This window comes from Bos indicus x Bos taurus, chromosome 15, assembly GCF_003369695.1.
Source record: "Bos indicus x Bos taurus breed Angus x Brahman F1 hybrid chromosome 15, Bos_hybrid_MaternalHap_v2.0, whole genome shotgun sequence".
In the NCBI taxonomy this organism is placed as follows: Eukaryota; Metazoa; Chordata; class Mammalia; order Artiodactyla; family Bovidae; genus Bos; species Bos indicus x Bos taurus.
The window spans coordinates 6062633-6086160 of record NC_040090.1 but is presented as its reverse complement, the minus strand read 5'-3'; the positions used below and the strand labels follow the sequence as shown (position 1 = coordinate 6086160).

At 42.0% G+C, this 23528-nt stretch overlaps 1 protein-coding gene and 1 pseudogene across 1 annotated transcript; one reads left to right on the top strand and one right to left on the bottom strand.

Annotated features, from left to right (window-relative positions):
* Window positions 1–2853: 2853 nt before the first annotated feature.
* Window positions 2854–3928, bottom strand: LOC113904707 (annotated as a pseudogene).
* A 15343-nt stretch (window positions 3929–19271) lies between these two features.
* On the top strand, window positions 19272–20201 carry LOC113904706 (olfactory receptor 4B1). Its single transcript, XM_027561814.1, has one exon. The coding sequence runs from the start codon at window positions 19272–19274 to the stop codon at window positions 20199–20201; it is 930 nt and encodes a 309-aa protein (XP_027417615.1).
* Window positions 20202–23528: the final 3327 nt, after the last annotated feature.

Sequence of the window (23528 nt, the reverse complement as noted above, 5' to 3'; positions counted from 1 at the left end):
AGTCAGTAGTCATCAACCGGCCCCTAGCCTGTACTGCCCTTAGACACAGGCGTGTGGGATCCCAACACCAGGTGCTATGCCCCAGGAGGTCAGCTTTTCAGAACACCTTTCTCGAAATTTTAAAAGTCTCCATTTAGTGCTCAAAGGATAGCGCTAAATGGAAAAGTATCTGGGATAAGGATACTTCCTTATCCCGCAGGAGATTTTTTAATCTCCTGAAAGATAAAGAAGCTCACTACTCAGAACTGTTCAAACTTCTTGGGTTTCAGTGATGAGAGATTGAAGGTGCTAGGCCGTCATGTAAAATTCACATGCTGTTTATTGCACTGCTGCTGCTGCTAAGTCGCTTTAGGTGTGTCCGACTCTGTGCGACCCCGTAGACGGCAGCCCACCAGGCTCCCCCGTCCCTGGGATTCTCCAGGCAAGAACACTGAAGTGGGTTGCCATTTCCTTTTCCAATGCATGAAAGTGAAAAGTGAAAGTGAAGTCGCTCAGTCGTGTCCAACTCTTATCGACCCCATGGACTGCAGCCCACCAGGCTTCTCCGTCCATGGGATTTTCCAGGCAAGAGTACTGGAGTGGGGTGCCATAGCCTTCTCTGATTGCACTACTTCAAGATTTAAACTGTACATTTTGATCTGTTCTGGCTATTGTTTAAACAAGTTAGTAAACCTGCTCAGAAAGTAGAACTCTCTTCTCTTCAAGACATGCAAACTGAATTGAAATTATTTTAATATTTGTGTATATTTCCCCCTTTTACTGTAAACCTATGTCAATGGTTGAACTCCCTAGGCAACATCTCTCAGGTTGAGTTTGTGTGTAAACATTTATTGGAAAGTGCTCCCAGTATTAAGTTCTGTATAACAATGAAGAGGGCAGAATTGGGCAGAGGGGGATGTCAAACCATGATATAGGGACAAAAAGATCTGGGAGGGTCCCCCAAGAGCCTTAGAGCTGGGACGGCCCTTTGGAGTTGTCTCAAGTTGAGGCAGGAGGCCCAGGTCTTCTCACCATCCACTGACCATTCTTGCGTGCAGTCTGCGGAGGACGAGGGTGTGATTCTGGTGCTGCCCTGGGGGATGGCAGTGTCTAGAGAGGAACGAGGACTCAGACATGAGCAGCCATCCCTCCAGGCAGCTGAGGGAATGAAGGGGCCTGTGGGTGGCTCACCACAGCATCCACTAAAACCCTTTCCTTGACCCAGATAGTCCAATGGCAAGCATGTTTTTAAACATTCTGAATCCAGTATCGCTTGTACTACAGCTTCTACAGAAACAATTCCTATTGATGAACTGTTTAAAGAAAGCTATGTGAGAGAAACTCCTTAACCTCAAATTAAATTCTTAAAACGAGAGTTGCCTAGGTGTCTGGAGTTGCCAAGTTAATGGTAAGAACAGTAAGTTTCACGAATGCAGTTCTTATCACAGAAACATTGGTTTCACCTGCAGTTCCATCTCATTTGATTCTCTGCATAACCCTGGGAAGTGGTTGGAACAGTAGCATCAATCCATTTAACAAATCAAGAAACATGCAAAGCAAAGGAGAGTGAAATCCATTTCAGCATTTGGTTTTGGTATCATCCCTTTATTAGAAAACCTGGACAGCGCATCAAAAAGCAGAGACATTCCTTTACCGACAAAGATCCATCTAGTGAAGGCTATGGTTTTTCTAGTAGTCATGTATGGATGCGAGAGTTGGACCATAAAGAAAGCTGAGGACCGAAGAATTGATGCTTTTGAACTGTGATGTTGGAGGAGACTCTTGAGAGTCCTTTGGACTGCAAGGAGATTCAACCAGTCCATCCTAAAGGAAATCGGTTCTGAATATTCATTGGAAGGACTGATGCTGAAGGTGAAACTCCAATACTTTGGCTACCTGATGGGAAGAACTGACTTATTGGAAAAGACCCTGATGCTGGGAAAGATTGAGGGCAGGAGGAGAAGGGGATGACAGAGGATGAGATGGTTGGATGGCATCACTGACTCAATGGACATGAGTCTGAGCAAGCTCTGGGAATTGGTGGTGGACAGGAAAGGCTGGTGTGCTGCAGTCCATGGGGTTGCAAAGAGTCGGACATGACTGAGTGACTGAACTGATATACCTGACATCAGTTCAGTTCAGTTCAATCACTCAGTCGTGTCTGACTCTTTGTGACCCCATGGACTGCAGGACACCAGGCTTCCCTGTCCATCACCAGCTCCCTGAGCTTGCTCAGACCTGAGGTACCTGACATGTCTTGTGACTTAGAGGCATTGCCCAGAGACAACAATACTATCTGCTATGAAACACACTATGTTTGGTGTCAGAATTCTCTGTACAAATGTTTAATCCACTCAGGGCTCCCAGTAGGGAATATCTCTCTCTCTTTTTTTTAATATAAATTTATTTATTTTAATTGGAGGCTAATTACTTTACGATATTGTATTGGTTTTGCCATACATCAACATGAATCCGCCACGGGTGTACATGAATATCTCTTATCAGATATTTGAATATCACTAAAGCTGAGCGACGAAGAATTGATGCTTTTGAGCTCTGGTGTTGGAGAAGACTCTTAAGAGTCCCTTGGACTGCAAGGAGCTCTAACCAGTCCATTCTGAAGGATGTCAGCCCTGGGATTTCTTTGGAAGGAATGATGCTGAAGCTGAAACTCCAGTACTTTGGCCACCTCATGCGAAGAGTTGACTCATTGAAGAAAACTCTGATGCTGGGAGGGATTGGGGGCAGGAGGAGAAGGGGACGACAGAGGATGAGATGGCTGGATGGCATCACTGACTCGGTGGACTTGAGTCTCAGTGAACTCCGGGAATTGGTGATGGACAGGGAGGCCTGGCGTGCTGCGATTCATGGGGTCGAAGAGTCAGACACGACTGAGTGACTGAAATGAACTGAACTGAACTGAACTGAAAGTCAAACCACTAGTGACTAGTAAGGTTGGTCCTCCAAAGTAGGTCTTTAGACTTCAAATCCAAGACTCTTTATATTGGATTAATATTAAATTGCTTATTTGTGTGATGAGATTAAGGGCTGATTACTGACTATTCTCAGCAACCATTTTTGGAAACTGGTACAACTGAGGCTGTTCCAGTACCATCGAACTTCCTATCAGGGTCTCTCCTATTTCTGCCCAACAACCTCTTGATCCAGTCTCTTCATGGCATTTTCCACCTCCATGTTTCTCAGGGTGTAGGTCAGAGGATTCGACTTGAATGTGATGATGGTGTAAAATACAGCCACTATCTTGTCTTCAGGGAAAGTGGTGGAAGGTCTCAGGTACATGAAGAGGCAGGAGACGAACAGCAAGATGACTGCAATGATACGGGAAGCACATGTGGACAGGGTCTTGTGCCTTCCCTCTGATGAGCAGGTCTTTAAAGAAAGCAAGATGACAGTGTAAGAACCGGCAAGAATGACAAAGGAGCTCAGTGAAATCACGCCACTGTTGGCCACCACAATGAGCCCTACCACATATGCGTCTGTGCAAGCCAGCTTCAGTAAAGGGTGGACATCACAGAAGTAGTGGTCGATCAGGTTGGGGCCACAGGAAGGCAGTTGTACAGTGAGCATGGTCTGGACCACAGTATGCACAAACCCTCCTAGCCAGCAGAACGCCAGCAAGATGGAGCAGAATTTCCAGTCCATGATGGTCAAATAGTGCAGAGGCTTACAGATGGCTGCAGACCTGTCATAGGCCATCACTGTGAGGATAAGGATTTCTGTGCAGCCAAACAGGTGGGAGAAAAAGAGCTGGAGCATACAGCCAACAAGAGACTCTTTTGTCCTTGACTTGAAAGTCAATAATCAGCTTGGGGGCTGTGACAGAGGAATAGCAGATGTCAACAAAGGATAGGAAGCTGAGGAAGAAGTACATCGGAGAGCTGAGATTTGGGTTCCTTAGAACAGTCATTATGAAAAAATTTCCTGTCATGAGGATTATATAAAAGAGTAGGAACAAAATGAAGCATAGTTGCTGTACTTCCTTATTTTGGGAAAGACCCATGAGGATAAATTCAGTAACATTATTTCCCATGAAACCTGGAAGTTCATAAGAGAGAAATGCTTTGTGATTTACCTGTTGGAAAAAGGATAAAGGGCAATTAGATTGGGGCACATGATATAACAGTATTGCTTTTATTTTTTAGCAGTTATTCACGAAGTTCCTCCCTTAAAGGTTTTGGTTTCATTATACTTTGTTTCTTAAAATTACTTGAGACTAAGGGTGGGACGGAGGGAGCAAGAGGAGAGAAAAGAAAAGCTGATGGGTTTTAAATATATTTAGGCATGGAGTCTAGGTTCTCCACTTGGCAGTTGTCTGAATCATAGTTGCTTGAGAATTTAAATCATATCTTCTTTTTAAATCAAGTTTACAAGTGATGAAGTCCACTCTCCTATTTCAGGATGCTTTCCCCCATGTTCCAGTTGATATGTGGAATGTGAAGTGAAGTGAAAGTTGTTCAGTCATATCTGACTGTTTGCAACCCCTATATAGTGGACTATATAGTCCATGGAATTCTCTAGGCCAGAATACTGAAGTGGGTAGCCTTTTTCTTCTTCAGGGGACCTTCCCAGCCCAGGGATTGAACCCAGGTCTCCTGCATTGCAGGTGGATTCTTTACCAGCTGAGCCACAAGGGAAATATGGAATCTATGTAAATATACACACACATTTGTGATCATAAGTATTGATACATGTCTTCAAATGTACAACTTTGAGCCAGACCTGGGATGTAATGAGCCTTCTGTGTAGCTCTTTGGCCTCCCAAATTACTTTCAACCTGATTGTCTTTATCACATTCAGTTCAGTTCAGTCACTCAGTCATGTCCGACTCTTTGCGGCCCCATGGACTGCAGCACACCAGGCTTCCCTGTCCACCACCAATTCCCAGAGCTTGCTCAAACTCATGTTCATTGAGTTGGTGATGTAATCCAACCATCCCATCCTCTGTCATCCCCTTCTCCTCCTGCCTTCAATCTTTTCCAGCATCAGGGTCTTTTTTTTTTTTTAATTTAATTTTATTTTTAAACTTTACATAATTGTATTAGTTTTGCCAAATATCAAAATGAATCCATCACATGTATGCATGTGTTCCCGATCCTGAACCCTCCTCCCTCCTGCCTCCCCATACCATCCCTCTGGGTCGTCCCCGTGCACTAGCCCCAAGCATCCAGTATCGTGCATTGAACCTGGACTGGCATCTCGTTTCATACATGATATTTTACATGTTTCAATGAGTCAGTTCATCACATCAGGTGGCCAAAGTATTGGAATTTCAGCTTCATCATCAGTCCTTCCAATGAATATTCAGGACTGATTTCCTTTAGGATGAACTGGTTGGACCTCCTTGCTGTCCAATGGACTTTCAAGAGTCTTCTCCAACACCACAGTTCAAAGGCATCAATTATTCAGTCCTCAGCTTTCTTTATGGTCCAACTCTCACATCCGTACATGACTACTAGAAAAACCATAGCTTTGATTAAATGGACCTTTGTCAGCAAAGTAATGTCTCTGCTTTATAATATGCTGTCTAGGTTGGTCATATCTTTTCTCCCAAGGAGCAAGTGTCTTTTAATTTCATGGCTGCAACCACCATCTGCAGTTATTTTGGAGCCCAGGAAAATGAAGTCTGTCACTATTTCCATTGTTTCCCCATCTATTTGCCATGAAGGGATGGGACCGGATGCCATCATCTCAGTGTTTTGAATGCTGAGTTTTAAGCTGGCCAGCTTTTTGAATGATGAGTTTTTATCACATTAGATTATTATATTATTCTGGGACTTCACTTTTTGTCTCTTCTCATCTGTTTAGAAGTTGCAGAAAGCGCATAGAGGCTTCACAAAATGGAAATACCATTTGCAAGATACTCAAATCTTCAGATTCTACTTGACATTAATTGTTACAGGATTTGGGGAGGTACCAGTTCTCAGTTAGGTTTAGTAGTGCCTCTGACAATGACCAACTGTGAGATCTGGGTAAGTTATTTGTCTTCACTGAGACCTAATTTCTTTCATCAAAGGATTGACTCTAGAAGGTCAATCCCTCTAGAGAACACCAGGGTCTCCTCCAGTTAATGTTATATCATGAAATTTAGGGTTATCTCCCCAATACAAAGAATCATTATCATTGAATATGATTTCTTTCTTTTACTGTTTTTGTGTCTCTTTGAACCAAAGATGAATAAAGGTGGGGACAATGTGTATTTATTTTTGTATTGGTTTATTAGTTTGGCAAGTGATTTAAGCTTTTTTAAACTTCATCTTTCAAAGGGAAAGCTACTAACTACTTCAGAGAATTATTTCAAGTACCAAACGTAGTCCAGCATATTGAAAGTGCTCATTGAATTATGCCTTTTGATTTTCCAACTCGATTTCCAGTACTTACATTTTGTTATGAAACTTTCCAAATATACACAGAATAGAGATAATAAGTGCTCATATACTTGCTGTTTAGTCACTAGGTCCTGTCTGACTCTTTGTAACCCCATGAACTTGCAGCACCCCAGGCTTCCCTGTTCTTCAGTATCTCTCAGAGTTTTGCTCAGTCTCATGTCCACTGAGTCAGTGATGCTATCTAACCATCTCATTACTCAGATTAAAAAATGATTTTACCATTTTTAGCACAATAATTCTGTGGTAAAGTTATTTTATCACATTTGTTTCATGGGTCTCTCTTTTCCTTACTTTTTTGTTCCAAATTATTTTAGTGGAAATCTGTAATCACATCACTGCAACTTCAGTATCCAAGTCTCTGAAATTAAGGCATTAAAAAAAGTAAGCATGAGGCCTTAATCACATCTAATAATATTACCAGTAGTTTCCCGGTATCTGGTCTGCTGTAGCCATGTTTTCTTCCCACCTCTCCTTATAGTAATGAGTTGAGCGCCTGCTTTGCCTGCTGTGTGGAATAGGGTCACTCACTATGAGTAACTGAATACCTGCCGTATGGACAGTGTGATTAAAAAAGTGAACTTTCAATTTTATTTAAATTTAATTTTTAGAAGTAAAGTGATATAAAATGTTTGACATCATAAAAATTTGTATAATTGAGTTAAACAAGATTTTAACATTACAAAAATCAGTTCAGTATAGTTCGGTCACTCAGTCATGTCCGACTCTTTGCAACCCCATGGACTGCAGCATGCCAGGCCTCCCTGTCCATCACCAACTCCCAGAGCTTACTCAAACTCATCTCCATTGAGTCGGTGATGCCATCCAACCATCTCATCCTCTGTCATCCCCTTCTCCTCCTGCCTTCAATCTTTCCCAGCATCAGGGTCTCTTCCAGTGAGTCAGTTCCTCACATCAGGTAGCCAAAGTATTGGAGTTTCAGTTTTAGCATCAGTCCTTCCAATGAATATTTCAGACCGATTTCTTTTAGGATGGACTGGTTGGATCTCCTTGCAGTCCAAGGGACTCTCAAGAGTCTTCTCCAACACCACAGTTCAAAAGCATCAGTTCTTTGGTGCTCAGCTTTCTTCATGGCCCAACTCTCACATCTATACAAGACTACTGGAAAAACCATAGCTTTGACTAGATGAACCTTTATCTGCAAAGTAATGTCTCTGCTTTTTAATATGCTGTCTAGGTTGGTCATAGCTTTTCTTCCAAGGAGCAAGCACCTTTTAATTTCATGGCTTCAGTCACCATCTGCAGTGATTTTGAAGCCCAAGAAAATGAAGTCTGCTACTGTTTCCACTGTTTCCCCATCTATTTGCCATGAAGGGATGGGACCGGATGCCATGATCTCAGTTTTTTGGATGTTGAGTTTTAAGCCAGCTTTTTCACTCTCCTCTTTCACTTTTTTCATGAGGCTCTTTAGTTCTTCAATTTCTGCCATAAGGTTGGTGTCATCTGTGTATCTGAGGTTATTGATATTTCTCCCAGCAATCTTGATTCCAGCTTATGCTTCATCCAGTCCAGCATTTTGCATGAAGTGCTCTGCATGTAAGTTAAATAAGCAGGGTGACAATATACAGCCTCAACGTACTCCTTTTCCTATTTGGAACCAGTCTGTGGTTCCATGTCCGGTTCTAACTGTTGTTTCTTTCACCAGAGTACAGGTTTCTCAGGAGGCAGGTGAGATGGCCTGGTATTCCCGTCTATTTAAGAATTTTCCACAGTTTGTTGTGATCCACACAGTCAAAGGCTTTGGCATAGTCAATAAACCAGAAGTAGAATTTTTTCTGGAACTCTCTTGCTTTTTCTATGATCCAGAAGATGTTGGTAATTTGGTTTCTGGTTCCTCTGACTTTTCTAAATCCAGCTTGAACATCTGGAAGTTCTCAGTTCATGTACTATTGAAGCCTTGCTTAGAGAATTTTGAGTATTACTTTGCTAGCGTTGTGTGATGAGTGCAATTATGTGGTAGTTTGAATATCCTTTGTCATTGCCTTTCTTTGGGATTGGAATGAAAACTTAACCTTTTTCAGTCCTGTGCCCACTGCTGAGTTTTCCAAATTTGCTGGCATATTGAGTGCATCACTTTAAAAGCATCATCTTTGAGGACTTGAAATAGCTCAGCTGGAATTCCATCACCTCCAATAACTTTGTGATGCTGTTGGTGCTTCCTAAGGCCCACTTGACTTTGCACTTCAGGTTGTCTGGATCTAGGTGAGTGACACCACCATGGTTATCTGGGTCATTAAGGTCTTTTTTGTATAGTTCTGTGTATTCTTGCCACTTTTTCTTAATATCTTCTGCTTCTGTTAGGTCCATACCATTTCTGTCCGTTATTGAGCCTATCTTTGCATGAAATGGTCCCTTGGCATCTCTAATTTTCTTGAAGAGATCTCTATTCTATTCTATTCTATTGGTTTCCTCTATTTCTTTGCACTGACCACTAAAGAAGGCTTTCTTTCCTCTCCTTGCTCTTCTTTGGAACTCTGCACTCAGATGGGTATATCTTTCCTTTTCTCCCTTGTCTTTCACTGCTTTTCTCAGCTATTTGTAAGCCCCCTCAGACAACCATTTTGCCTTCTTGCATTTCTTTTTCTTTGGGATGGCCTTGATCACTTCCTCCTGTACAATGTCACTAACCCTTGTCCATAGTTCTTCAGGTACTCTCTCTATCAAATTATAAAAATAAATTCTATCCAGTGCGCCAGCCCCAAGCATTCAGTATCGTGCATCAAACCTGGACTGGCGACTCGTTTCATATATGATATTATACATGTTTCAATGCCATTCTCCAAAATCATCCCACCCTCTCCCTCTCCCACAGAGTCCAAAAGACTGTTTTATACATCAGTGTCTCTTTTGCTGTCTCGTATACAAGATGGTACGGGGAGGGAGGAGGGAGGAGGGTTCAGGATGGGGAACACGTGTATACCTGTGGCGGATTCATGTTGATATATGGCAAAACCAATACCATATTGTAAAGTTAAAAAATAAAATAAAATAAAAATAATAAAAAATATAAAAATATATATATAAAAATAAAAGTAATAAAGTACGTACTCCGGAAAAAAAATAAATTCTATCTATTTTTTTCGCTTTTATTATGTGGTTACAAAAGTATTTAAAATGACAATGTGGCTTGTATTCTGTTTCTTTTCCACAGTGCTGTACTGAGAATTAGGCTCTGGTGTGTGACCATAATATCTAATTTAGTTGTTGTAACACTCTGAAGTATGTAGAACTAAATAATAGGTTTGCTGCTGCTGCTAAGTCACTTCAGTCGTGTCCGACTCTGTGTGACCCCATAGATGGCAGCCCACCAGGCTCCGCCGTCCTTGGGATTCTCCAGGCAAGAACACTGGAGTGGGTTTCCATTTCCTTCTCCAATGCATGAAAGTGAAAATAGGTTTGAGGTCTTCTTAATAGGAAAGTTCATATTTTTTTTTTAAATTTTATTTTATTTTTAAACTTTACATAATTGTATTAGTTTTGCCAAATATCAAAATGAATCCACCACAGGTATACATGTGTTCCCCATCCTGAACCCTCCTCCCTCCTCCCTCCCCATACCATCCCTCTGGGTCGTCCCAGTGCACCAGCCCCAAGCATTTAAAGGCCAATGGAAATTTTACATTTAAGTGACATAATGTAGCACAGGCTAAGACAATATTTTATAACAATTCAATCTTCATTCTACCAATGACCAGCTATGACTGTGGATAAACTTAGTTTTCCTTACTGGGTTTTATTTCTTATGCAAATAGTGGGACAAGTTCTACGTACTCCACAGTGTCACTACAATTAAATTAGATATTATGGTCATGTTTGAGGGCTTCTTGGGCTTCCCTGGTAGCCAACTTGGTAAAGAATCCACCTGCAATGCAGAAGACCCCAGTTTGATTCCTGGCTTGGGAAGATCTGCTGGAGAAGGGATAGGCTACCCACCCCAGTATTCTTGGGCTTCCCTGGTGGCTCAGCTGGTAAAGAATCTGCCTGCAATGCGAGAGACCTGGGTTTGATCCCTGGGTTGGGAAGATCCCCTGGAGAAGGGAACGGCTACCCACCCCAGTATTCTTACTTGGAGAATTCCATGGACTGTATAGTCCATGGGGTCTCAAAGACTCAGACACGACTGGGTGACCTTCACTTTTGAGGTCTTCTTTATTCTTCTAGGGTCTCTGGGAGAGAACTGCCATGTTAATTAACTTAAATAAAATGTAATTAACCAGGTGGACACCAGTACTCTGTGATAAGTTAGTGGAGTCCTGATATCTGTGCCCTTGGTAGACCCACCGGCTTATAACTAAACAGTCGTTTTGACTGTGGGACAGGCAGAGTCTTAGAAAAGGGTTCTGATCATGGAGAAGCATATTCAAGCTCCCCCATTATCCTGCCAGAGTCTCAGACTCAGCAGGATCCTTTTACCCATCTTCCCTCCCCACACCGTTACCTGCCACGTGCTGCTGCAACGAGGCGTGGGTTTTTCCACATATGCCAGAAGCTTTCAATCAGTGGATGAACACGGATTGAAGCAAAATGTAACGAATGAGACTTTCAGTTCAGTTCAGTTCAGTTCAGTCTCTCAGTCGTGTCCGACTCTTTGCGACCCCATGAATCGCAGCACGCCAGGCCTCCCTGTCCATCACCAACTCCCGGAGTTCACTCAGACTCACGTCCATTGAGTCAGTGATGCCATCCAGCCATCTCATCCTCCATCATCCCCTTCTCCTCCTGCCCCCAATCCCTCCAGCATCAGAGTCTTTTCCAATGAGTCAACTCTTTGCATGAGGTGGCCAAAGTACTGGAGTTTCAGGATGAGACTTTAGGCTTCTCCAAATGCTGTCTCCACTGCCTGACTAGATGATCAATCCCTGAGAAAATCTATCATCACACTTGTCCTGAAAGAGGTGGCTTTCCAAAAGTCTGGTGTAGATGCATTTTTGACCCCTTTAGGTATCTTATGTTTATTAAAACCATCGTCTTTGAGATTACTTGGTGTCTCCTGAAAAATAGTCCCCCATTTATTACTTAGAATTGCTGCCTTGGTCACAAAGCAAGGTCATTTGTTTTGATGCCTAGCGCAAAGCTAAGTTTTTACATTGTTAAGATCTTGGCAGGTTTTCAGTAAACAGGAAGGACAGAGGATAAATATAGAATAGAAATATGTGACTGAGAACATTTGAAAGTTAACTTACTTTCTCACCGAGATCCAGAGTTGCTCGTCATTTCAGTATAAATTTGGTCAAGGGTCCCAGTTTAAGGCTCTTTCAAGTCCAAATGCTATGGCTTGAGAAGGAGAAAGAAAAGCCCCTTGATACCCCTGGATGCCATGCTGTCACCATCCTGAGTAATTAGCTCCCTTGAGCCTTCCAAGCTGCTTTCCCTGTTGAAAATTCTGACTAAAGATACACAAAACTTTCCCCGCTGCATTGGTCAATATGGGAACCCTCTTGGGAGATGACTGCTTTTTATGGTCCCTGGATGTGGATCGCCATGGATACCCATCCTTTAATTTAACTATAATGGATTCCACTGGTTAAATACTTACTATGTGTTCTGCATTATTATAAGCACTTTATAGACATTGCATGGCTTCTTGTTTTGTGTTTAGGGCTTCAGATGAACTGAATGGATGGAATCAGGATTCTTGTTTTGAGGCTTTCATGCACAACCTGTTCAGTATTATTTTAATAAGTAAATGCCTGTAAGCCATAATGTAGTCCAAGTGTTGAGCATTATGAATAACTTAAATCCGTGTGCTTATTCGCTAGTCTATCCCATTGTCTATCCTTGAACTCCAAGGAGTAACTTTATTTTAAAGTCTGTGTCTTTTATTGTTTTGATTTAGGATATTTTAAGATTGAATGCTGTTTCTTGACTTTCATGCCATTTTGATAGTTTTGTAAAAGGCCCCTACTTTTTTTTTTCATTTTTAGGTTAGTTATCTTTTTTATTGATCTTAGAAGTCCTTTTTATATAATTTGGATTTTACCAGACACTGAATCCTTTGGTGCCTTCATCTTGGACTTTCCAGCCTTCAGATCTGTAAAATTTCTGTTATTTGTAACTTACCCTGTCTTACAGGGCAGGAAACTGAAGATATAAGCCTGGATGAGGAGAATAGGAGGCATGTGGGAAAAGCACAAACCCTCAAACAGACCCCCCTCTATTATGGAACAAAATAGTAAACAAAACAGGTGACCAAGAATAGCAAAGCAGAAGCAGAGTCATAGGTCCAGAGAACAAACCGATGGTTGCCAGAGGGGAGAGGTGAGAAGGAGGAGGCAGGTGAGGGAGGTTGAGAACAAGCTTCCACTTCCTTGTTGTCTGTTAACATTGCTTTATGTATTTAGGTGCTCCTCTGTCGGGTGCATATATGTTTATAATTTCATATCTTCTTGGATTGACCTCTTATCATTGTGTATTTTCCTTTTTTGTCTCTTATTACAGTCTTTAAAGCATATTTTGCCTGATATAAACATTGCTATACACATTTTCCTTTGATTTCCATTTTCATAGAATATTTTTTTCCATTCCCTCACTTTCAGCCTGTGTGTCTTTAGATCTGAAGGGAATCTCCTATCAGCAGCCTGTATATTCATCTTGCTTTTTCTATTTACTTAGCCATGTTATTATGCCTTTAGATTGAAACATTCAGTCCATTTATATTAAAGTAATTATTGATAGTTATGTACTTATTAACATTTTGTTAATTGTCTTGTGGTTGTTTTTATAGTTATTTTTCATTCCTTTTTCTTTCTTTTGTGCTCTTCTCTTATGATTTGATGACTATAGTGTTATGTTTGAATTATATTCTCTGTTTCAGTGTATGTCTATTGTAGATTTTTGGTTTGTGATTACCATGAGCTTATACATAATGGTATATATATGTACCTAGTTGCTTCAGTCGTGTCTGACTCTTTGCAACTCTATGGACTGTAGCCCACCAGGCTCCTCTGTCCATGGGGATTCTCCAGGCAAGAATACTGGAGTTGGTTGCTGTGCCCTCCTCCAGTGGGTCTTCCCAACACAGGGATTGAACCCAGGTTTCCTGCATTGCAGGTGGATTCTTTACTGTCTGAGCCACCAGGGAAGCCCAAGAATACTGGAGTGGGTAGCCTATCCCTTCTCTGGGGATCTTTCCTACCCAGGAATTGAACCAGGGTCTCCTGCATTGCAGGCAGATTCTTTACCAGCTGAACTACCAGAGAAGCCCCATATACACACTGCTGCTGCTGCTGCTGCTAAGTCGCTTCAGTAGTGTCCGACTCTGTGCGACCCCATAGACGGCAGCCCACCAGGCTCCCCCGTCCCTGGGATTCTCCAGGCAAGAATACTGGAGTGGGTTTCCATTTCCTTCTCCAATGCATGAAAGTGAAAAGTGAAAGTGAAGTCGCTCAGTTGTGTCCGACTCTAGCGACCCCATGGACTGCAGCCCACCAGGCTCCTCCGTCCATGGGATTCTCCAGGCAAGAGTACTGGAGTGGGGTGCCATCGCCTTCTCTGATATACACACTACTTTATATAAAATAGGTAACTGATAAGAACCTTGTTTATAGCACAGGGAACTCTACTCAATATTCCCATAGGCTAGATGAGAAAAGAATTGAGGAAACAAACAACCCTAAAACGAGTGGCTACATGTATATGTGCAACTCATTTACTTTGCTGTTGAAACTAACACAGCAATGTAAATCAACTATATTCCAATAAAAGTTTTAAAAAAAGAAGTGTCAATCTGTACACTTAAAAAAAAAATAAAAAGAGAGAAAATTTGCCCTGTAGGACTGCTGTGACTATAAGAGATAAGGGTCACAAAATGTCTGGTATAGTGCCTGGTACCTGGTAGGTCCTCAATAAATGGCAATTATTATTATTATTTTGATCATGATCATCATCTTTGCTTGTGTTGTATTTAAGTCTAAGTGACCTTGAAGCACAGGTTGTTAGAGTGAGAAGGGGCATGAAAGAAATCTAGTCCAATTCTGTCGTTTTATGTCTGTAGAACTGCAACCCATAGAGATGAAGGAACTTGCCTAAAGTGATCCAGTTTGTAGTCCCTTCCCCTGGGCTAGTCCTCTTTTCTCCCTGCAGACTCATACTCCCATGGTAGCTCAGAAAGTTGGGGCAAAAACTCTCCTGATGTCGTATTTTTAGTTTTTTTCTCGCAGAGCATAATTAATGGATGTTTGTAAACTTCTTGAAGTTCTCTAAATTAATTGACACACATTTTGAACTTTTTCTTAACTCTGTTTCTTGGAAAAGTTTCACGCTAGAGACAAAAAGCCATGGGGAAATTTGGTCCCTTGATCACAGCATGTGGCTCAATTTGTTTTAAATAGTTCAAGCATCTCCATATTGAAAAACCATCTTTGGTTTTCTAGAGAGCGAGTAGGTTTCCTAAACCAGCAGCAGGACCTAAAGCTTACTGGTTAGCTGTTTTTGGTAGCTATTTTCCTGTTTCTAAATGGTTGATCTAAAGATTGGCTAAGGGACCAATTTCCTAAATCTTTCCCTTTGTGATTTATCCTCATCACCATAGGCTGTTCATTTTCTAAAAGATCACAGGGCCTGTGGGGTTTTGTCATATGATAGCAAAATTGACACTGTTATTGGCAATAACCATCACAAAACTAAAATTTCTGGAGACAATCCCAGTATTTCAGAAACAGTGCCTCAGCAACTTGACCAAAAATTAGCTATCTGACTTTGAGAAGTCAGTTAAACTCTCTGGCCCTCAGTTGCTCCATGGGTAAATTGAGAAGGTTAACAGTCTACAGATTTCCTTTCAGCTCTAAAATTTCTTCAGTTGCACCTGGCGCCTTGGCTGAGATGAAGTGGATTAACTCACTAGGGGCCTTCAGTGCAGAGAAAGAAGCCCAGTGGAAGGGTTTTGCTGTGAAGAGAGCCTTCTCTCCTCAGCCCAGGACATCTGTTTGAGTGAAGAGTTCTTGCAACAGAAGGAGAAATACTCCTTGCTCTAATACTGAACATTAACCATACCAGGTAGGTAATGGCGTGCCTGGAGGTTTTCACAGGTTGACAGAATGCGAGAGGCTCCGAATCCCTGTGTGATCTGGGGTAAGTCACTCTTCTCTCTGGATCTTGGGTTCTCCTTCTATAAAAAGGAGAGGACTGGACAGGATGTTTCCTAAAGGCTTTTATTTTTTTTTTTTTTGGCTTTCACATCATGGGATTCCATGAAATACCACTTGGAGGTCCAAAGTGGGAAGGAGGCTCTCGTGATGTGATTTGAGCTCATAGCAATAAGTCTTCAGCCTATCACTTTATTATCGTGTCCTTATTAGATTTCTCTCATTGGGACTCTATGCTTATTCTTGTGTGTGTGTTCAGCCGTGTCCAACTCTTTGTGACCCCACAGCTGTGGCCAGCCAGGCTCCTCTGTCCATGGGATTATCCCGGCACGAATACTGCAGTGGGTTATAGGTTCCTTCTAGGGATCTTCCTGACACGGGGATCAAACCCAAGCCTCTGGTGTCTCCTGCATTGGCAGGCAGATTCTTTACCCCTGAGCCACCTGGAAAGCCTCGAAGTTAGAGGAGAAAATTCTAACTAGTTAGGGTCTAGACCATCATTTACCTATCTAGGTTTTTACATGCAACCCATGGATTATTTTGTAATACTTAATTCCACAGTAAGGGTTTTATTTGGAGAAGTGACAGAGGGAAGAAGAGGTAATTAGTCATGGACTGTCTTTCTCTTGGGCCAGGGGGAAAGAGAAACCAGAGAGATCTAAATAAATACCAGGAAGTCTGAGCTAATAATAGCTCCTATTAGTTGAGAACTTCCTATTTGCCAGTCAACCCTCTTAAGTGCTTTATATATTTTATCTCATGTCTAATTCATGCAACAAATATGTCACATAGGAATTGTTACCCCATTCTAAGAGAATGAGAAAAGCTGTTCCCAAGGACACGTGATATGTGGTGACAGAGCTGAGAATTGGCTGCCAGCTGCAGTACTTGCTCTTATGACCACTTCTCTAAATCGATCTGGGAGGAGAGTGAAAGTCCGCTCAACCAGATGTCCTTACTGTATTTTCTTTCCTTCTGTCCAGCGGTCCATGAACCTGGAACTATTCCCTCCACCAAAAGATCACAATGGCATAAATCCTAGCTATCAAAATGGAAATATCAAGTCAAACCTTATAACAAGAAGCTGATCACTTTTAGCTCTAGTTTACTGACAGTTTTATCCTATGCCATGACATTACATGTCAGTCAGGACCCTAGAATGAGTCTGGACAGTCCCTACTGTGTCCTACATCCTGTGGTTGAAAAACACTGAGGAAATGGAAGAGTGATGGGGTCAGTGCCCAGGGAAAGAGTGGGAACCACATAACAGTCTGCGGGAGGGACTCTGTAGCTTTTTTTTCCCTGTGGGAGCCAGGAAAGACTTTGGTAGGGATGTTGTTTTTCCTTTTTTGAGGATGTATGTGTGATACACAATCTGACTGATCTTTCAAGAGGGGTGGAAGCAGCAAGAGCAGTTAGGGGCATATGGTAGTAATCCAGCCATGAGATAGTGGTAGCTTGGACTAGGTAAAACAGACATACAAGGCACCTGGGAATGTGTCACTTTGTACAAAACCTGAGTGTTGCTTTTCTCTCTTAAAAGTTGGCTTTCTTTACTCCTGGGGGCAAGTAAGATGATTGATGTTGCTTATTTTATAATTTTTTGTCCATTGCCCATGAATCAGAGGCTCCAGGAACTCCCCCTGAGGCGTTAATATTGCCTTTCTATCTGTTCCTCCAACTTTGTTGAATACATGCCCCTTTTGACGACCTTGTTCTGTTTCAGAGCTCACTACACCAGACTCTGATGTCTACTCTGGACTCTAAGGTATATAGACATATTTCTTCACCTAAGGATCAGGTACTCCTGTAAGAATATTGTGACATCAGAGACTGAACCAATAGCTAAGGCTATGCTTTTCTTTGAGCCACAAGAGAGAGGGTACTGTAATACTTTTATCTTCGCTAGAAAAGCGTCGTTTGTGTATTACGCTCTTTCCTTGTTAGCTCTCGTCCCTCAGGTTCATCCGTTGCCCATGGTGAAGGAGGCTTTTCCTCCCTCTTCTAGACTGACCTGGGTTTCAGCCTTGACTTGACCACTCATAAACTGTGTTTCTTTGGGTGAGTAACTTAACCTCTCTGAGTCACAGTTTCCTCACCTTTCCATTCACTACCTCAAAGTGGTAGGAAGATTTACACGAGGAGAGGATTGTAACACATTTACCACAATCCAGCACACAGCAGAAGCTGAATAAAGGGCAATAGTATCTGATGCTTAGCTTGGCGATGAAAATGGTGAACATCTGGTAGCCACGTGCTTTAGTCTCCTTAAGGAACCAAACTATTTCACAGCCTCTTTGGGTTGTTTTTAACACCTTCCTTCTTTCTGTTTCCCTGAATCAGTAAGGGAGCCCCATCATTTTTTTAAATTTACTTTTTTATTTGGAGGGAAATTGCTTTACAATGTTGTGTTGGTTTCTGCCATATGACAACACGAATCAGCCATAATTATACATATATCCCCTCCCCTCCTCTCCTCCATCCCATCCTTCTACATCATTGCAGAGCCCCAAGCTTGACTAAGGGAACTCCATCTTGCTTCATCTCTCCTGCTCAGCTGTGTTTTCTCAGTGCTCCCCCCACCTTTTTTTTTACCCTTCAGTGTCCCATTTCTTCCCCAGTTTTAGCCAAGTAACTTATTGAGGATTCTCTTAGCATATTTTCACTTTGTATGTGTCTTCAAATTCTCATCAAGAGAAAAACTGGGGAGAAAGGAGGTGATTAATCTGTTTCACTATGGATGCACAAGAGACAGAAGGAAAAAATAAGAGGAATGAGCTATTTCAAAGTAGTTTCAAAAGCAGAGGAATTTTGACGGTTTTCTCTGCCTCATTAATAAATGTGCCATTTAATTGCATGAAGTTGCAAGCTTCCTAAGAGTGAGAGCCATCTTCTTTCATACATCCTGGATCTCTGAGGCACATGGGAGGTCCTTAATAAAATATTTGGTCAAAGAATTGAATTAAAATAAATCCTTACCTCCTGCTGGCAAAAATGTTTCTCAATGGCAGGGAAACTGGAAGACAGAAAATAGCAAACTGGTGAATCTCCATGTGTTATATTTAAACTGTCTTTGATAGTGAGTTATATTCTCAACAGCTCCTAGAGTTTTACCTTGGTCTCCAGTGCCAAAAATTTCAAAAAATGTTGGTAAAAATTCATGAAGCTGTGGGATTGAGTGAAAGCATAGGTCTAAAATAATTCAGAAACTTGTCTAACTTATACAAAGAAAATATTAAAGGGATTCTTTAGAAAGGGAGGATTATCAATGGGATTGGCATTTTTGGGGAACAAAGGGAGAAAACAAGAGAGTAACTGATGAGAGTAACTAATAGCATCTATATATAGATGCTATTAATATATATTAATTAACATATATATTAATGACTAACAATTATCCCATTCTCAAATGTTGGAGACAGTAATTATTTTGTTCAGTGTGGTTTCCTTGAAATAACATGTTAGAATAAAACAATTTGGTTCTTGTTCTGAATCCATTTCTTACTGGAAGGCTTGGTTAATTTTCCACCTCTCTGAGCCTCAGTTTTCTCACTTAGGATATGGAGATTATAGTTTTTGTGAGGTATATTGAATCACATCTTCCATAAACTGGGCTACTGGACAAACATTTACTATATTAGTGATCAAATAAATAAACCAGTCAGATATGTGTGAGAGTTCCATCAACAGGCAAGTGCTAAGTAAGCATGAACGACTGGGTGTTATGACTGTTTGTTTTATCACAGGTCTCTTCTCTTAAATCCATCTTCTTCGAGTGGATTCCATGGCGAGTACAAATAATGTGACTGAGTTAATTATCAGCGGTCTTTCCCAGGATCCAGAGGTGCAGAGAGGGTGCTTTGTGGTGTTTCTTCCCATGTACTTGGCCACGGTGGTGGGCAATGGCCTCATTGTTCTGATGGTTAGAGTCAGTAAGAGCCTGCGTTCCCCCATGTACTTCTTCCTTAGTCATCTGTCGCTGGTGGAGATCAGTTACTCCTCTACTGTTGTCCCTAAATTCATCACAGACTTACTTGTCAAGATTAAGACCATCTCCCTGGAGGGTTGTCTGGCTCAGATATTCTTCTTTCACTTCTTGGGGGTCGCTGAGATCCTCTTGCTCGTGGTGATGGCTTATGACCGCTATGTCGCCATCTGCAAACCTCTTCATTATATGAGCATCATGAACCATCAGCTGTGTCACATACTAGTAGCTGGTTCCTGGTTTGGGGGCTTTCTTCACTCCATAATTCAGATTCTCATCACCATCCAATTGCCCTTCTGCGGTCCCAATGTGATTGATCACTACTTCTGTGACCTCCAGCCATTATTCAAGCTTGCCTGCACTGACACCTCTGTGGAGGGGGTCGTTGTGTTGGCCAACAGTGGCTTAATTGCTCTGTGCTCCTTCCTCCTCTTGGTGTCCTCCTATATTGTCATCCTGGTCAACTTGAGGAACCATTCAGCAGAGGGGAGACGCAAAGCCCTCTCCACCTGTGCCTCTCACGTCACGGTGGTCATCTTGTTCTTTGGACCTGCCATCTTCCTCTACATGCGGCCCTCCTCCACCTTCACTGAGGACAAGCTGGTGGCCGTGTTCTACACGGTGGTCACCCCCATGCTGAACCCCATCATCTACACACTCAGAAATGCAGAGGTGAAAGTTGCCATGAGGAGGTTGTGGGGCAAAAAGAAGAACTCAGGGCTGGAGTGAAAATGGGAAAGTGATTTATAAAAGTGTGCCTCATTATTATCTTTTCTTGATATGGATTTTGATTTTATTTGATTTTTAACCATTTATCATTATTATTATTTTTTACTTTATAATATTGTATTGGTTTTGCCATACATCAACATGAATCCGCCACAGGTGTACACGTGTTCCCCATCCTGAACCCCCCTCCCGCCTCCCTTCCCATATCATCCCTCTGGGTCATCCCAGTGCACCAGCCCCAAGCATTCTGTATCCTGCATTGAACCTGGACTGGCGATTCATTTCTTATATGATATTATACATGTTTCAATGCCATTCTCCCAAATCATCCCATCCTCTCCCTCTCCCACAGAGTCCAAAAGACTGTTCTATACATCTGTGTCTCTTTTGCTCTCTCGCATACAGGATTTTGATTTTAGTGACATACACAAATGGCAGAAACAAATGTAAGGACTTAATGTTACTGCGACTACGATTCTCCCTAAGTAAGCAAGAGCTTCCCTGATGGCTCAGCTGGTAAAGAATCCCCCTGCAATGTGGGAGACATGAGTTCAATCCCTGGGTTGGGAAGATCCCCTGGAGAAGGGAACAGCTACCCACTCCAGTAGTCTGGCCTGGAGAATTCCATGGACTGTATAGTCCATGGGGTTGCAAGTAAGCAAAGATTCCCCACTAATCCAGTGTAATGATCAAAGGGCAGAGGTCAGATTTGCTTCATGATATCCAACAACATCACAAGATTAGAAAATATTAAGACTCAAACTAAGTGCAAATGCAAAGGAGAATAGTTTAACAAGTGTTTTAGGGGATAAATCACTTATTTTATGATCACCTTCCTTCTTTCTCTTCTTGCCTCCCTTCTTTCTTTCCTTCATTTTTTCCCACCCCTTCCTTCTTCATTGTCCCTTCTTGGTTCAACCTCCCTAGTGATGACAACCAACACTTAGTTAAATATGGGCACCAAGTACAAGAATTATCATGGGATATTTGGGGAGGAGAGTAAAAAATCTGACCTACTCTTCTGACATGGATGTCTGCTAAGTTACTCAATCGTGTCCAACTCCTTGTGACCCCATGGATTGTAGCCTGCCAGGCTCTTCTGTCCATGGGATTTTCCAGGCAAGCATATTGGAGTGGGTTGCCATTTCCTCCTCCACGGGACCTTCCCAACCCAGGGACTGAACCCTTGACTCCTGCATCTTCTGCATTGGCAGGTGGATTCTTTACCTGCTGAGCCACCTGGGAAGCCCAACATGGATAAGCGTGTCTTTGAAAATTGCATGCAGGGATTTTTCTGTTCTTCTGGTTGTTTTAGCATCTTGTACCATAGATCATTACCAGACCACCTGACCTGCCTCTTGAATAACCTATATGCAGGTCAGGAAGCAACAGTTAGAACTGGACTTGGAACAACAGACTGGTTCCAAATAGGAAAAGGAGTACGTCAAGGCTGTATATTGTCACCCTGCTTATTGAACTTATATGCAGAGTACATCATGAGAAGCGCTGGGCTGGAAGAAGCGCAAGCTGGAATCAAGATTGCTGGGAGAAATATCAATAACCTCAGATATGCAGATGACACCACCCTTATGGCAGAAAGTGAAGAGGAACTAAAAAGCCTCTTGATGAAAGTGAAAGAGGAGAGTAAAAAAGTTGGCTTAAAGCTCAACATTCAGAAAACTAAGATCATGGCATCTGGTCCCATCACTTCATGGGACATAGATGGGGAAACAGTGGAAACAGTTTCAGACTTTATTTTTTGGGCTTCAAAATCACTGCAGATGGTGATTGCAGCCATGAAATTAAAAGACGCTTACTCCTTGGAAGGAAAGTTATGACCAACCTAGATAGCATATTGAAAAGCAGAGGCATTACTTTGCCAACAAAGGTTCATATAGTCAAGGCTATGGTTTTTCCAGTGGTCACGTATGGGTGTGAGAGTTAGACTGTGAAGAAAGCTGAGCACTGAAGAATTGATACTTTTAAACTGTGGTGTTGGAGAAGACTCTTGAGAGTCCCTTGGACTGCAAGGAGATCCAACCAGTCCATCCTAAAGGAGATCAGTCCTGGGTGTTCACTGGAAGGACTGACGCTGAAGCTGAAACTCCAATATTTTGGCCACCTCATGTGAAGAGTTGACTCATTGGAAAAGACCCTGATGCTGGGAGGGATTGGGAGCAGGAGTAGGGGACGACAGAGGATGAGATGGCTGGATGGCGTCACCGACTTGATGGACGTGAGTTTGAGTGAACTCCGGGAGTTGGTGATGGACAGGGAGGCCTGGCGTGCTGCGATTCATGGGGTCACAAAGAGTCGGACACGACTGAGCGACTGAACTGAACTGAACTGAACCATAGATCATTTGAGCAGAAGTATCAGAAAAGCCCCTGGAGAAATTTCAGTTCCTGTGACATGTTGACACAAAAGATAGCCCTTTAATCTCCTCTCACAATGTTTACCATCAATAAATCGAAAAAAAATCAAAATGTCATAAATTCTAGCTATCAATAGGGACAGGTCAACTCAAACATTTAAACAAAGCTTTGTCCACAGTAAATAAATATAGAATGTAGAAATTTCTTATTAGTTCTAACTTGAAGAATAAATGAGAGGCAAGTAATGTCCACGTATGTTTCTACTCCATACTCTGTCCTTTATTCTGATTCTTGTGTTGCAGCTTCTTTGGGGTAAGCATCCTCTGTTGCTTAATTGCTTTAGGCGCCTAGCACAGTAACTGCACGTGGCAGACACTCAATAAATATTTGTTAGGTGGATGTTGACTGTCATGCGGCTTCCCCATTCATCTTTTATGTGAGTGCACTTCATTTAATGTGTATCTGAAAGCATCTGATCCAGAGCGAAAGTTAGTGCAGCCCCCTTTCCCTTGATGCCTGGCTAGGAATGTAGGGTGAAGGCTGTGAGAGGAGCTTCTCACTCACGTGCAGCTTTAGTGTCCTCACTGGGAGCTACAGAAAACACCATCAGTGAATGCCGCATGGGCAGATGGTATCTACTCCAAACGTGTTGCCATGATTCTCAGAGACTACCTCACCTATTGAGGGTTGAGACTTGGTGGGTCTGTTGAGAATTAATGACTCACTTTATTCTTGTCTCACTGGAAAAGCACAAGAAGCAAAGGAGAGCATTGTTTTCATTGTTTGAAGAGATAGAGAGCATTGTGAAGTTTTACAGATGCCTACTCAATTCACAGAAGCGACAGTCTAATTGTACCATTTAGTGTCACTGATCATATAATTAGTTCTCAATTCTTGATGCTGTCTCAGCATTAAAAAATACTTTAAAGACAATAAATAAAAAAAATTTACT